Source organism: Mustela nivalis (genome assembly GCF_964662115.1).
Source record: "Mustela nivalis genome assembly, chromosome: 5".
NCBI classification, from domain to species: Eukaryota; Metazoa; Chordata; class Mammalia; order Carnivora; family Mustelidae; genus Mustela; species Mustela nivalis.
The window spans coordinates 144,056,193-144,069,579 of record NC_139024.1 but is presented as its reverse complement, the minus strand read 5'-3'; the positions used below and the strand labels follow the sequence as shown (position 1 = coordinate 144,069,579).

Genomic DNA, 13,387 nt, shown 5'->3' with positions numbered 1-13,387 from the left:
TACCAGGACCCTGGGATCATGACCTGAGCCGAAGGCAGAGGCTTTAACCCACTGAGTCACCCAGGTGCCCCCCCCCCCGTAATCCTTTTTAAGATTTTTCTCAGATCATGTTACTCTTATGCTTAAATCCCTGCACCATCCCACATGTCACTAAGAGGAGAGTCAAAGCCCGGCAGTGGCCCGCCAGATCCTGTGTAATCTGTCCCCTGTTCCCTCACAAATTTCCTCTCCAGAGAGCCTGGGCTCCTTGCCAGGTCTTGAACATATCAGGAACAGTCCAGATAAAGAGGCTTTCCATTTGCTCTCCCTGAGCTCTCTCTTGCCCTGTCCTCCACCCATACTGGCTTTTTGCTCATTTTTTCACCTATTTCTGAGAACTTGGTTCTCGTTCCTTCTTCTCAGTGTTGCCTATCCTGCAATCCATCCCTTTCTTTGCCTCCATGTGCCTTACACTCTTAACTTGCTTTATTTGCTTCTGCCCTAACACTTAACTTATAGAATACTATGCAATGTATGTAATTATTATATTGTTTATTGTCCATAACCCACTTTTAGAAGTTAAAAATTATGAGGGTTAGATGTTGTTTGTTTTGATCACTAATGTTTCCCAAGTGTCTAAAACATGGTCTAATACATATTCAACTCCTCAATATCTGTCGAATGAATAAGTATTATTATATTATTATTTCTTCTTACCTTCTTCCACCTCCCCCACAAAGCACAGGTCTCAAATGGAATAGGGATAAATTCAAGCACAATGAAGCTCTTTCTATACTTTGTTTACACCATGGTTGAGTATTAAACCAACTTGCTATCATATGTTTGGTAGAGATCCAGAAATAATGGGATCTCTATGTCTATAAATGGCAAATAATCATATTGATAATGTTCAGTATAGTTTCAAAACCAAGATGTACTTTGAATTCTCGTGACTACAATTACAGCCCAAATGTTAACTATTCAAAGACACTGTTCCTAAATTGTTAGTTTAGGGTATAGAGATGTGGTAGAAAAGATCAATAAGAAAGCTACAGGCTTTTACAGAACACTTGTCTTTATAAATGTTAAATAACTAGTAGTGTGACTATTCCTGTTGTCCTTCAACAACCTGTAGAAAGTCACACCAATCCATCATCATTCAATAAGGCCATTAAATTGATTTTGTCTTTTATTTAACTATCTTACATTATATAAAAGACTTGTAAATTAAAGCAATTAAGATGTCAACATGGCTCACTTTTTTTCCTCCTGAAATCACATCCACTTTATCACCGACCAAAGTGGATGGGGACAGTGATGAAACAAAGGGGGAAAATGCTAGAATTCTTGTATCACACAATGAGGAAATATTATCTCTATTAATAGTTCTTTCAGGGCCTCTTCTGTTTACATGACATAATACATTGGCTATAATACATGTCCCTTTTTTCACCTTATCAAGCCAAAAAGAAAAATAGCTCTACAAACTATCTTCTGCTTCCACTTGGGTCTTAATGCCTGCTTGTATAATAAATAATCACGAACCGAAGTTGCATATATCAAGGAGTAACTCCACGTGTTATATTAAAACATTTTTGGTTGGCAATGAAACATATGCATGAAATACATTTTTTTGCACCTATTCTAACCAACAATTTATTTGCTCCTGTCACCATATATGCTGGGAAAGAAAAAGAAAAAAAAAATTCTTTGTAATCCATGACCTAGTTTTACACTTAGTATCTAGAAGTTAGGGTTATTCTATCTGAATTCCAAAGGGATATATTTACCTTCCCTAGTAATTTAAAAGGATAAAGGGAAAATATAGATCGTATATACCCTATTCATTTTAATTATAAAAGAGGACAGGCTAATGCCAATTGGGAGACTGGGTTTATATTTCGTTTTCTCACTTTTCATTTACTGCCATGATTCCTCCAATACCTATTCAATCATTCAATAGATATTATTTATAAAGCATCAACAATGTTAAAGACTCGAATCCCTAAATATTCAAATTTAAAACATTTTAATTAAGATGATTAATGTAAATGTGCCTCCTAGCACATTATTAAGAATATTGATTATTAATATTTATCAATTCTTCTTTAAATTAAGCTTATTTTCATAACTTAGCTGTAATTAAATATTTTTAATTATTGCTATAATTATGCTATTCCACTGTATGTTTTATACCATAAATAAGATAGCATATAAAAATCAGTGGTATAGTGTATATCTAGTAGTACAGCTAGAGCTAGAAGTACCAGGTATTCATAGGAAATCTTTAGGTTGGATGAGACTTTAGCAGTCTTAAAACCTAGGGTGCCTGGGTGGCTCAGTGGGCTAAGCTTCTGCCTTTAGCTGGGGTCATGATCTCAGGGTCCTGGGATGGAGGCTGGCCTCTGGCTCTGCTCAGCAGGGAGCCTGTTTCCTCCTGTCTCTGCCTGCCTCTCTGCCTACTTGTGATCTCTCTCTGTCAAATAAATAAATAAAATCTTAAAAAAAAAAATCTAGATCCCTCATCTTAGGGCTGAATGAATCAAGCCTAGAAAAATTAAATGACTTGCCCATGCTATCAGATGCAGATATATTAAAATCAAGCTTTTCTGTCTCTTGACTCATACTTTCCATATAAAATACATCTCCATGGTCTTCCATAAAAATAAAAATATATATCTTTTATAGACAAACTAAACAAGTAACTTATCATTTAGTGGTTAGATAATAGTAAATATAATACTTAGATGTTTAAAAAAAAAAATTGAATAATGCCCAGACCAGAGATCCCAAGAAAATTTAACCATGTGACACAGATTTTGTACTTGAATTGTCTCATAAACATATGGATTGCTGTTTAAATGATGACATGATAAGCAGCCACGTTAAATATTAACAGCCAAGGGCTTCCCATATTCTCATGTTGTTAATTATTTACTTTCCTTAACTTTGTTTATATTATTTATATTGCCTGAAGCAGTTTCATCAGTACCATCTGAATGTATTACATAATGAGATTACCAAGTTGGTTAGCTTTAATAACAGTAAAGAAGGAGGGCAGAACCTCAGAAAGTTTCATAAAAGAGGTTTCTGGTCAACTACATGGTCATCCATTTGGAATGTGGCTACTGAACGTGAGAAGCAGTATTTCCTTCCTGCTTTCCGACCTTCCTCCTTCTCTCCCTCCCTCCCTCCCTTCCTACTTTTTAGAAGCAATACTTCCAAGGAGATTTTGGGACCGACCACCAAATTAAAGCCAGACCCATATGATCAGCCTTCAATTTGAAATCGGTAAAATAAATAAATAAATAAATAAATAATTTTTTTAAGAAATGAAAGAGACACTGGCACTCTTCACTGAAAGAGTAAAGGAAGATGATTGCCAAGACCTTCATATTGGTAAAACAATCTTGGTTGAGTATGACAATATTCACAGTTTGCCTAGGGACAGTTCTCATTGCTATGTGATGATGGCACATTCTGGGCTGTCACTTTTCAGTATCACAGGTTTTCATAATTTAAGAGATAAAGACTTCCTCCTCAAGAAAGGCAGAAAAGAGAACCCCCTGAATCCAGTTTATAACTTAATCTAGTTGACCCACCCATTCTTTTTTTTTTTTTTTAAGATTTTATTTATTTATTTGACAGACAGAGATCACAAGTAGGCAGAGAAGCAGGCAGAGAGAGAGGAGGAAGCAGGCTCCCTGCTGAGCAGAGAGCCCTATGTGGGGCTCTGATCCCAGAACTCTGGGATCATGACCTGAGTAGAAGGCAGAAGCTTTAACCCACTGAGCCACCCAGGGACCCCTGACCCACCCATTCTTAGAAGTAGCCAGAACAAGCCAATTTGGACTGCCTTTATCCTCTGTGCCTAAAAGAGTGGAAAAGCAGTAGAAGTCAGAAACAGCTATTCTTGGGTGACATCGAAACTAAAACAGATCTTGACCTCCTAAGGAGGATAGGTATTCTGAGGCTGACCATGCTATTAACTTAAAATCTACTCCACACAGAAGCAATTCTGAAATGTCAACATAGGTTAAACTTCCTTATGATTAGAGAAGTTCTTACTGTTCTCAGTCGTGGCTCAATATTGGTTTTGGGTTTTAAACAATCCTAAATCATCATCAGGGTGACTAGCCTTCCTTCTTTTGACATCCTCAAAGTAATTTTTGGTCTGCTTAAATCTTCTATTTACCATAACACATCCATTCACCTTAGTATGTAATTGCAGAGAACTTTCCAGTTTCAGCACCTTCTATGTGTCAAATACTCTTCTATGTGCTCTCAATATAAAGATTAAAGAAACACACTAGCTTATAGGAAAATATTCATCAGATAAGATGCAACTTCACTGCATTCACTTCAATGCAGTGAATGAATGACCTCATAAGGCAGGGTAAGTTCTCACAAGCTAGATGTCAGTGATGTTCATTACTAAGTGAGAACACAATTAGAAACACTTGCTACTAATAGTGTGAACATATTCTTCTGTTACACGATGTCCTTATAACACATTTTAATTTCTCAGGGAAAAAAAAAAAACCCTCTTTCAATGTTTTAAATGAGGTCTGATGTGTCTGGGTAAGTTTTAGCAGATACATTGGCTTAATTTTCTCTGGCATTTATACTATTTTCAGTAAACAATCATTATCAATATTAGCATAATATACTACGTGCTGAATAGAAGCTAAAAACCTACAAAAGAGGCTCCTTTAGAAAAAAATGGAAGTCACGGTTCTGAAAATTTCTGTTCTATACTCCGGCAGTTTAGGCTGAAACTTGAAATTTGCATCTTCATAAAATGATTTAAGACCCACATTTTGGTGCTATTCTTTGACTGACATGGGACTGTAGGTGAATGAGTATATCCTTCACTCAAGCTGTGGAGTTATTTCTGAAATGATATTATTAAGTGCCCTCAGGGACAAGATATAGTTGAAAGGATGCTTAAGTATTTAATTAGTATTCAAAATGCCCAGTCTACTTTATTTGGCAACTATATAGATTAGTTTAAGGGTGTTGGTATCCAAAATGATTTTGTGATAGCCAAATAAAATGAATATATGTATATTTATTCCATGAAGCATTACTAAACCTCTAAAATATTAAACATGGGTTTACATATAATGAATAGGTGTGAGAAAGCAAATATTAAACATAAATAGTTTAAAGCAATAAGGAATTTTTCTGGAAAGAATAAACAATGAGTGACTACTTGAGGGGTAGAAGAGGAGTGGGAATAAAGAGCAGAGTAAAGCTTCCTTGCTTAATTGTTTGTAAATTGTTGTTAAAAGACAAACAAAATTCTCTCTATGCCCAAATTATGTAATTTATCCAAAGTGTGCAGGCTCCTCTGTTCAGTAACGCTGATAACGACACTAATAGTTTAATTACAACTTGCTGCTCAAGGAAATAAACAAGGCTGTTTGCTTTTTAAACCAGGGGTTACAATTACTTTTAAACGCGGGGGAAAGGCACATCTGTGAGTAGATCTTACTATGTCAGAAAAGCAACCAGAAACCAGCTGGAAAATAAACAAAGCACCGGGAGTGAGCAGCCTGCACAAAATTAGAGCAGAACTGCTTGATTTGAGCAGAGGAGCAGTAGACACCAGGCATAGTAAATAGGCAGTAAATGTAGGTGGGCAGGGATAGAAAAGTTTTTGGTGGCTAGATCTTCTGTGTTTTCCCTGGGATTCCATCACTTGGAGGGACGGGCACCCCTCCCCCGCATATCTTGCTTACAGTCATGTCACACAGTCCCTCGTTTCAGTACCACAGACAGAGGACAGCTCCCCTAACCGCAGAACACAGCCCAAAGCTGCTTCTTTCCAACATCCCCTGCATGGCATTTCTCTTTCTTGCTGGTGTCTTTCTTAATTTTGCTTTTGGGGGGTAATTCTAAGGGACATATAGGAGGGACTGTTGGACTTGTTTATTCCCAGATTATAGGGAGACAAGTCTTGTCTGAAAAGTCCAGGCATTTAATTGGCCTCCAGAGTAATTCAACCAGAATAAAAGATTGCAAGTCACTGGGTTTAATCTGGTGGCAAAATGGCTCAACCCAAATCAGGAGTGGCTGAAACTTGAAGCTCTCTTTTAGTATTTTATGTTATTGTTTTGTTGTAAGTAAAACAAGGTAAACAACTTTTACTAACTGCCCCTCCAGCCATTTTTCTCCGGTCCTAATAAGCATTAGACCCTAAGGAATATACCAGTGTTTGGTAGCAAAGGGGTCAATGGTAATATTTCTAATATTTCTCAGTGAGAAAACAATCCCAATCTTAAAAGAAACTCTTCTCAGTCCTTCTGAAGACCCCTCACAACCACATCCTGAATGTGGAACATACAAGTGAAGGATTAACAGTTCCATAATGAGACCACAGGCTACTACAGCAAAGCACAAAAATGGCCAAAACTGCCCCCACTAAAGACCTCATTTCCTCAGCCCTAAAGCCAGAGGAAAACATTTTAGGAGTGACAAGGAACATACGATCAAAACCCCAAATCACCGAGACAGGAAAATAATACTCCAAGAGCCATAGCCACTTTGGTACTTTCTGTTGCCATTCTTCCATTCGTGAAGATATGGTCACTTGGACACCACATCCTGTTTCTCTAATCAGAATTTTAATCTTTTGTCCAAACTTCTCAATAGTGTATACAGTATTTATCATTTGAAGGTCCCCTTTGCTCCAACACACGCGCACAAACACATACTTTGATTCAGTTCCATTTCCAAGATTTAGTTTGCTAAGGAAAATGGTATTATCTGGTTTTCAACCCTATCTTGAGGGAGGGTCTCCGAGAAAATGCCCTCACACTTTTTGCACTGGAATTACTGGAACACTAAGGGATTTCAGAAAGGAAGAAACACAAGCTGGGGGTGGGGGTGGAGTGGGGGGTGGAGCTCAGGAGGCATTCAGAAAAGGCAGCAGTATGAAGTTAGTGGTGAACAACTTCCTCCCAGTGATAATGACCATCTACTAGTAACAGAGAGTGAGGTCTGCCTGCAAATCTGGAGCAGCTGCAGCAGAGCGGACAGCAGACACTGGGTGCTGCTTATCAGGTACCCAGAGAGGTCTCAACTGAAGCAATTTGATTTTCTGAATCCCTCAGTCCTTTCTACTGCCCCTTCTTCTTCTTCCCTCTTTCTGTTCCTTCCTCCCACCCTCTCTATCCTCCTCCCTCCCATCTCTCTTCCTCCTTTACCTCAGTTGTCCTTTGTGTCACTTCATTCCATCTGGGTCACTTTGGGCACAAGTACCACGGACAGAATCAAATCACCTATCATGTAGCCTATGGACCTATTATTATTATTATCACCCCCAAGGTTGTTCTCAAACTGCTTGGGGGAAAGGATAAGGTCCTGTTCCTAGCTGTCAACCCTCTCCATAGCCCCCACCGCAGCAGTGGTATCAAACCAGCAAAATCACCAGTCTGAATGTCACCAACAAGTTCCACCCTGTAGTAGCCCTGCCAGCAAACCTCACCAGCAGAGCCTTGCCAGACCTTCCGCCCACAGCCAGTGCACTCGCATCCCCAGACAGCCTTGGTGATTCCTAAGATCATTGTTATCACTGACAACACTTTCTTCTCCTCATGAAAGGGGAAAGCCCGCGTGTGACTCCTGGGCGGATGTAGGGCTCCACGCGCTACCCTCCCCCACCTCCGCAACACACACACACATACACACCCCTCGGAATACCGGCGACACAAAGAGCGACTGAGCGAGCCCGGAGCCTGGCTGGGTAGGAAGGGGGGCTGGAGGGAGGGCACTGCCGGGAGGGGGACACCCAAGGAGGGGCAGGGGGCTGAGCCAGCCGGAGGAAAGGGAGGCGAGGAAGCGAGGTGCAGGAGAGTGTACGGCGAGAGGGTCGTCCTTACCTGCCCCTAGGTTGAAGGAGATCCTGGCTTCGGCGAGGTACGGCGTGTCGCTCTTGGAGCGGACTCTTCTGATGGGCCGCCGGTCTATATCATCCTCCGAAGATGCCGCCATTAATGTGGGAGGCAGGAGCAGGGTCGCCCGGCGAGCTGAGAGGGAGAAGGAGATGGAGAGAGAGAAGGAGAGAGGCGGAAAAGGGGAGGAGGGGAAAGGAAGAGGCTCACACACGGGGAGGGGGAGGGGAGAGGGGGATGGGAGAGGAAGGGAAGGGGACGGGGAGGGAGGGGGAAAAGAGGGGAAAAAGGAAAAAAAAAAAAGAGGGAGCGAGAAAGAAAGAGCAAAGGAGAGAAAAGGGTGAAGGGAGAGAAAGAAAATCCGTTAAGGATTTGTGGACTGGAGCAGAGATCAGGCTATCACTGGCTTGCTCCCAGGGCTCCCCTAACTCCTCTTGCAGCCACGGGGCCAACGGGTCAGTGTTCCCGACTGACACCCCGCCTCCTGCCCGCAGCCCCAGTTTTCAGCTGTTGGCACAGATAGGCTGATGCGAAAGGGAAGACTCCAAAGCAAAGATGCCCAGTCAGCACTGTGCCCTCTCCCGCCAAACGCACTTACTCTGCTCTTCAAGTGCACACTAGGGTCTCCTTAACCCACAGGATCCTCGAGACTGAGGGCGCCTGGCCAGTTGTACCAACTTAAGCTTTCCTTGCGTGGAATTATTATTGCTGGAGTACCAGCCCCTGGTGGTCACAGAGGAGGGCACTGCATTCGGGGTACCCCTCCAGTCCCTCTTTCCCAACCGGGAGCTCAAATTAAGATGCAACTAGATCTGCAATCCTCAGAAGCCCCCTTGAACCCTGGAGGTGGAAAGTAGAGGAAAAGAAGTATAGACAAGTCTGGGAGCAGTTTGGCAATAAAGTTTTCAGAGTTGATGCTTTGAATGTACACTAGGCATATTCCCACAGAGCTGAGTGACCCTCTTTTACAATCGCTAACTTCTAGGATGTGTTTATGTCTACAAAAATATCCATTTGTTTTACCCTTTAACTTTCTCTTTATTTGGGGACTTAGGGGACAAATAGTGGTCTTTGCATTGGACCTGTAGTCTCTATAGCCCTGTGCCATTGAGGTGAAGATCAAGGGCACTTTACATTTCTTTGAATGTTTGCACTGCAAACTTCCCACATTACACAGCACAGAAGGAAGTAGAAAGGTGAATCAGAATGGTTTGATGCTCCTACTGAATCTATTGATGGGCTAAACTCTTTGATGTTTGTCTTTCCACAGCCTCAGTCACTTGGTCTTTTTATGGCCTGATGTTGCCACTCTCCTTTCTAGTAAGAGCTCACCTGGAGTACACAGATAAACGTTGCCTTGATTCCCTCCCTGCTACAAAGGAGATGTCAGGGTCGAGTCATACCCTTGAATCTCAGAGGAAGAAGGGAAGCTGGCCCAGCTCTGCCAGACTTCCCTCCGCACTTTGGCTGTCAGTTCAAACTCTTGCTCCCTAGAATCTTCAGTCTCTCTGCACTACACACATAGCTAGTAACTCTTCATCTTAGGAAAAATACAACTGCCCTTGGCCTCACTGCTTCCTCAATCTCTACAAGACTATTTCCTTCCCATTCCGCTTAAGCTTCCTGTGGATCTCTTGTCCCACAGTCTCCATGTCTTAACCCCCAATCCCCTCTTTCATCCCCACTACTGGTTTCCATCCCCACCGGCCAAACAAAGTTATTTTAAAGGTCATCATATCCATTTAACAGTTAAATCCATTTCTTTCTTGTCTGCTTTTTAGTACATAGTAAACTGTAGTTGAAGAAGTCTCCTCCTTTGGCTTTCTGCACTAGACTTCCCCCTGAACCATTCAGTGTCTAATTGTTTGCCAATTATCTGCATAGTTAATTTGAAATTGCTTATCCTGGCATGCAGAGCCCTTCACAACCTGATTTTAACATGTTTTTCCAAACGCATCGCCCATTATTTGCTTCCAGTCTGCTCAGATTTGTCCCAGTCTGGCTCACTTCTGCATCTACACATTTGCTTGTGTCACACACCACAAATTTCTTCCCTATAAACTTCCCATGTTCTCCCTCAACAATGTCAGATAACTGGTCCACTAGTCTATGGCATGAACCCAGTACATAGTAAATGCTCAGTAGATTTTTTTTTTTTAATAGAAGAAGGGAGAGGACGTAGCAGAAAAGAGAAGGACGTAGTTGTTACATAAGTAATGAGTAGCAAGGAGTGAACTGGGGACCAAACCCGTATCTGCCTGATTTTAAATCCTGTGTCCTGAATCAGTATATTGACTTGCTAAGTATATGTATTTGGTTGACTAGCCACACTTAAAATTCACTTTTCTATGACATTTGGCTCATGATTATGTCCCGTTTATCTCTGTGAAACATGAATTAAAAATGGATGCCTCCTCTCCCAGGAGGCACAATAGGAACCTTTGGCTCATCAAATGAACCATGAAGGTTAATGTTTTTACATGGCTAGTCAGGGTGTAAACCAATATTATGATTGTAACATTTAGGTTCAGGCTTTTAAGGAAGTACGGAAGTAAGGAAATTAAGTCCAACAATTCTGAATACTGTAAAAACTCTATCTGTCTTTGAATTAAGGCAGCACCACTTGAATGTTCAATATAGGAGCCATTCTCCATCCCCTTGTATTTTCATTCTTCAACCATGTCTTAAAAACAAAGCCCAATAGAGTCATTTGAAGAAACACCTAGCTTTATCTTTCCCTGTGTTTCTTTGATTTTACATTTCATGGGTTTTGGGTTTTTTTTTTTTTAAGATTTTATTTATTTGACAGAAAGATCACAAGTAGGCAGAGAGGCAGGCAGGGAGGTGGGGGAAGCTGAGCAGACAACCCAATGCGATGCAGGGCTCAATCCCAGAATCCCGGGATCATGACCCAAGCCAAAGGCAGAGGCTTTAACCCACTGGGCTACCAAGGCACCCCAACATTTCACGATTCTTGATATAGAGAAGTATATCTTTAGATTTCTAGATCTTATTTCGGCATTTTAGAAGTTTAAGAACTTAACGTTGCCATTACTTTAGGTGTACCTTTCTTTAAAGGAATCTCAATGTATCTTCATACAATTTCATTATGGACATTTTATTACTGAAGTAATTCTAGATAGATACACTTTTGGCAAAAACGACATAAAGATACTATGTCTATCTACATGTTCTTGAATTATTTTATTGTGTTTTTATTTCTGACTGTTCTCTTCCATTTTTTTTACTTCCTTAATTTACTCTTTTCTTTATCTTACCTAGTTTTTCCCATTCCCTTTTCACCTTGCCTACCTTCTCACATCTTTCTTATAATTTGTTCACAAAATTGATCCCATTCATGTAGCTCCCTCTTATCCCGCATGAAGGACTCACTTCAGTAGGTTTGTTCCGATGTATCCACATTCTTTATTCTCTAGGATTCCTTCCATATATATGATCTCTTATCATAAACTATCTGAGGGACATCAGGCAGGAAGCTCTTGTGTGGAATCTGGGAAGCTGGGTGCTGCGCCCAGTACTACCACTACCTCACCAAGTAACACTGGCAAGTCACTCACTTTACCAGGTTAGATCTGTCACCTCAGCTGTAGGAACGGTGGGGTCAGCTAATGGGATCTTAAGGCCCTGTCCAGCTCTAATACTCTAGGATATTTGCAGCTATTTTTCTATCTCTTCTTCCTTCCATGAACATCCATGGCATATTTTGTCTCTTAATCTAAGAAAATACATTGTTCCTTTGATTTGGAATGAGCCATATTTAGGAAACCACATGGTACCCATATTTCTCTCAAGTGATTTCGTATTATTCAAGTTTTATTTTATACAACTGTGCATCTTTTGGAATCTGTTTTTTTTTCCTCATACTGTTTCTATCATGTGACAACACCCATATGATTGTTTGTGTGTATGCATGTGTGGGTGTGTATATAGAAAGAACTGAATTCAACTGTGATCTCAACAACTTTTGAATATACTTTTTAAAAAAGATTGTTTCTTTTTTAGTAGAACTGCTGATGCAGGAGGAGGATTTTTTTTTCTTTTCTAAAGCCAGTCAACACTTTAACACTGAAGACCCATACATGCATGTTATATCGAGACCTAGAGACAGGAAAGAGAAGCAGCAAAATAGGGTGCTTGAAAGAGTAACATTTTATACATCTATCACTAGCATGGAAGAAGATGAAAGTGGGAAGAGAAGGAAGAAAGAAGAGAGCAATATTCCATCCTAATCAAGAAAACTCTTCAGGTGATTGAAGCTTTAAAAATATTATAAATAAAGTGTATTTCTAGGACACCCGTACATTGATAACACTTAGAATATTTGTTAAAATGTAGATTTTCAAGGCCCCCAACCTGGACCTACTAAATTTTGAGGGGATGAGACCTGGGTACCTAGATTTTCAAAAGGCTCCTAACTTTGTCCATTCTCACCACTTGTTGTCAACATTACACTGGAGGTCTTGGTCAATGCAGTGACTTAAGTAAAAGAAAAGAACCTAGATGTCCATCAACAGATGAATGGATCAAGAAGATGTGGTATATATACACAATGGAATACTATGCAGCCATCAAAAGAAATGAAATCTTGCCATTTGCGACAACATGGATAGAACTAGAGCGTATCATGCTTAGCGAAATAAGTCAAGCAGAGAAAGACAACTATCATATGATCTCCCTGATATGAGGAAGTGGTGATGCAACATGGGTGCTTAAGTGGGTACGAGAAGAATAAATGAAACAAGATGGGATTGGGAGGGAGACAAACCATAAGTGACTCTTAATCTCACAAAACAAACTGAGGGTTGCTGGGGGGAGGGGGTTTGGGAGAAGAGGGTGGGATTATGGACATTGGGGAGGGTATGTGCTTTGGTGAGTGCTGTGAAGTGTGTAAACCTGGTGATTCACAGACCTGTACCCCTAGGGATAAAAATATATGTTTATAAAAAATAAAAAATTATATTAAAAAAAAAGAAGTTAGAAAGATATAATGATTTGAAACAAGAATAAAATTCTGATTAGTTATATATGTTATGATAGTATACACACAGAATCTATAAGAATCCAGACTATTAGAAATAATAAGTGAATTTGACAACATCACTGATGTAATAGCAGTATAAAACATCAATCTTGTTTCAACACATTGACAAAATTAGAAATTTACTTTAAAAAGAACCATTTACAATAGTATCATTACCATCAAATACCTATGAATAAATCTCACAAAAGGTGAGCAGGACCTCTACATGAAAAACTACAAAATATTCAAAAAAAGAAATTAAGAAGAGTAAATAAATGAGGAGGGATGACTAAACCATTCTCATGCTCATGGATTAAAAGACACACTTTGTAAAGGCATCAGTTTTCAAATTGGTCTATAGAGTCAATGGAATTCCAGTTAAAATTCAAGCTTTTTTATTTTAAAGTGGCAAACTGATTCTAAAATTTAAATGAAAATACAAAGGGATAAGATTAGCTTTATCATGACA

At 40.0% G+C, this 13,387-nt stretch overlaps 1 protein-coding gene across 4 annotated transcripts in view; it reads right to left on the bottom strand.

The window, feature by feature from the left end:
- Positions 1-13,387, bottom strand: part of PHACTR1 (phosphatase and actin regulator 1) — a 562,751-nt gene that overhangs the window by 510,850 nt on the left and 38,514 nt on the right. For all 4 annotated transcript variants that reach the window (XM_082730196.1, XM_082730202.1, XM_082730204.1 and 1 more), the window contains one exon: positions 7,866-8,012. In XM_082730196.1, the coding sequence (XP_082586322.1) occupies positions 7,866-8,012 (147 nt within the window). The remainder of the gene's footprint in view (positions 1-7,865; positions 8,013-13,387) is intronic.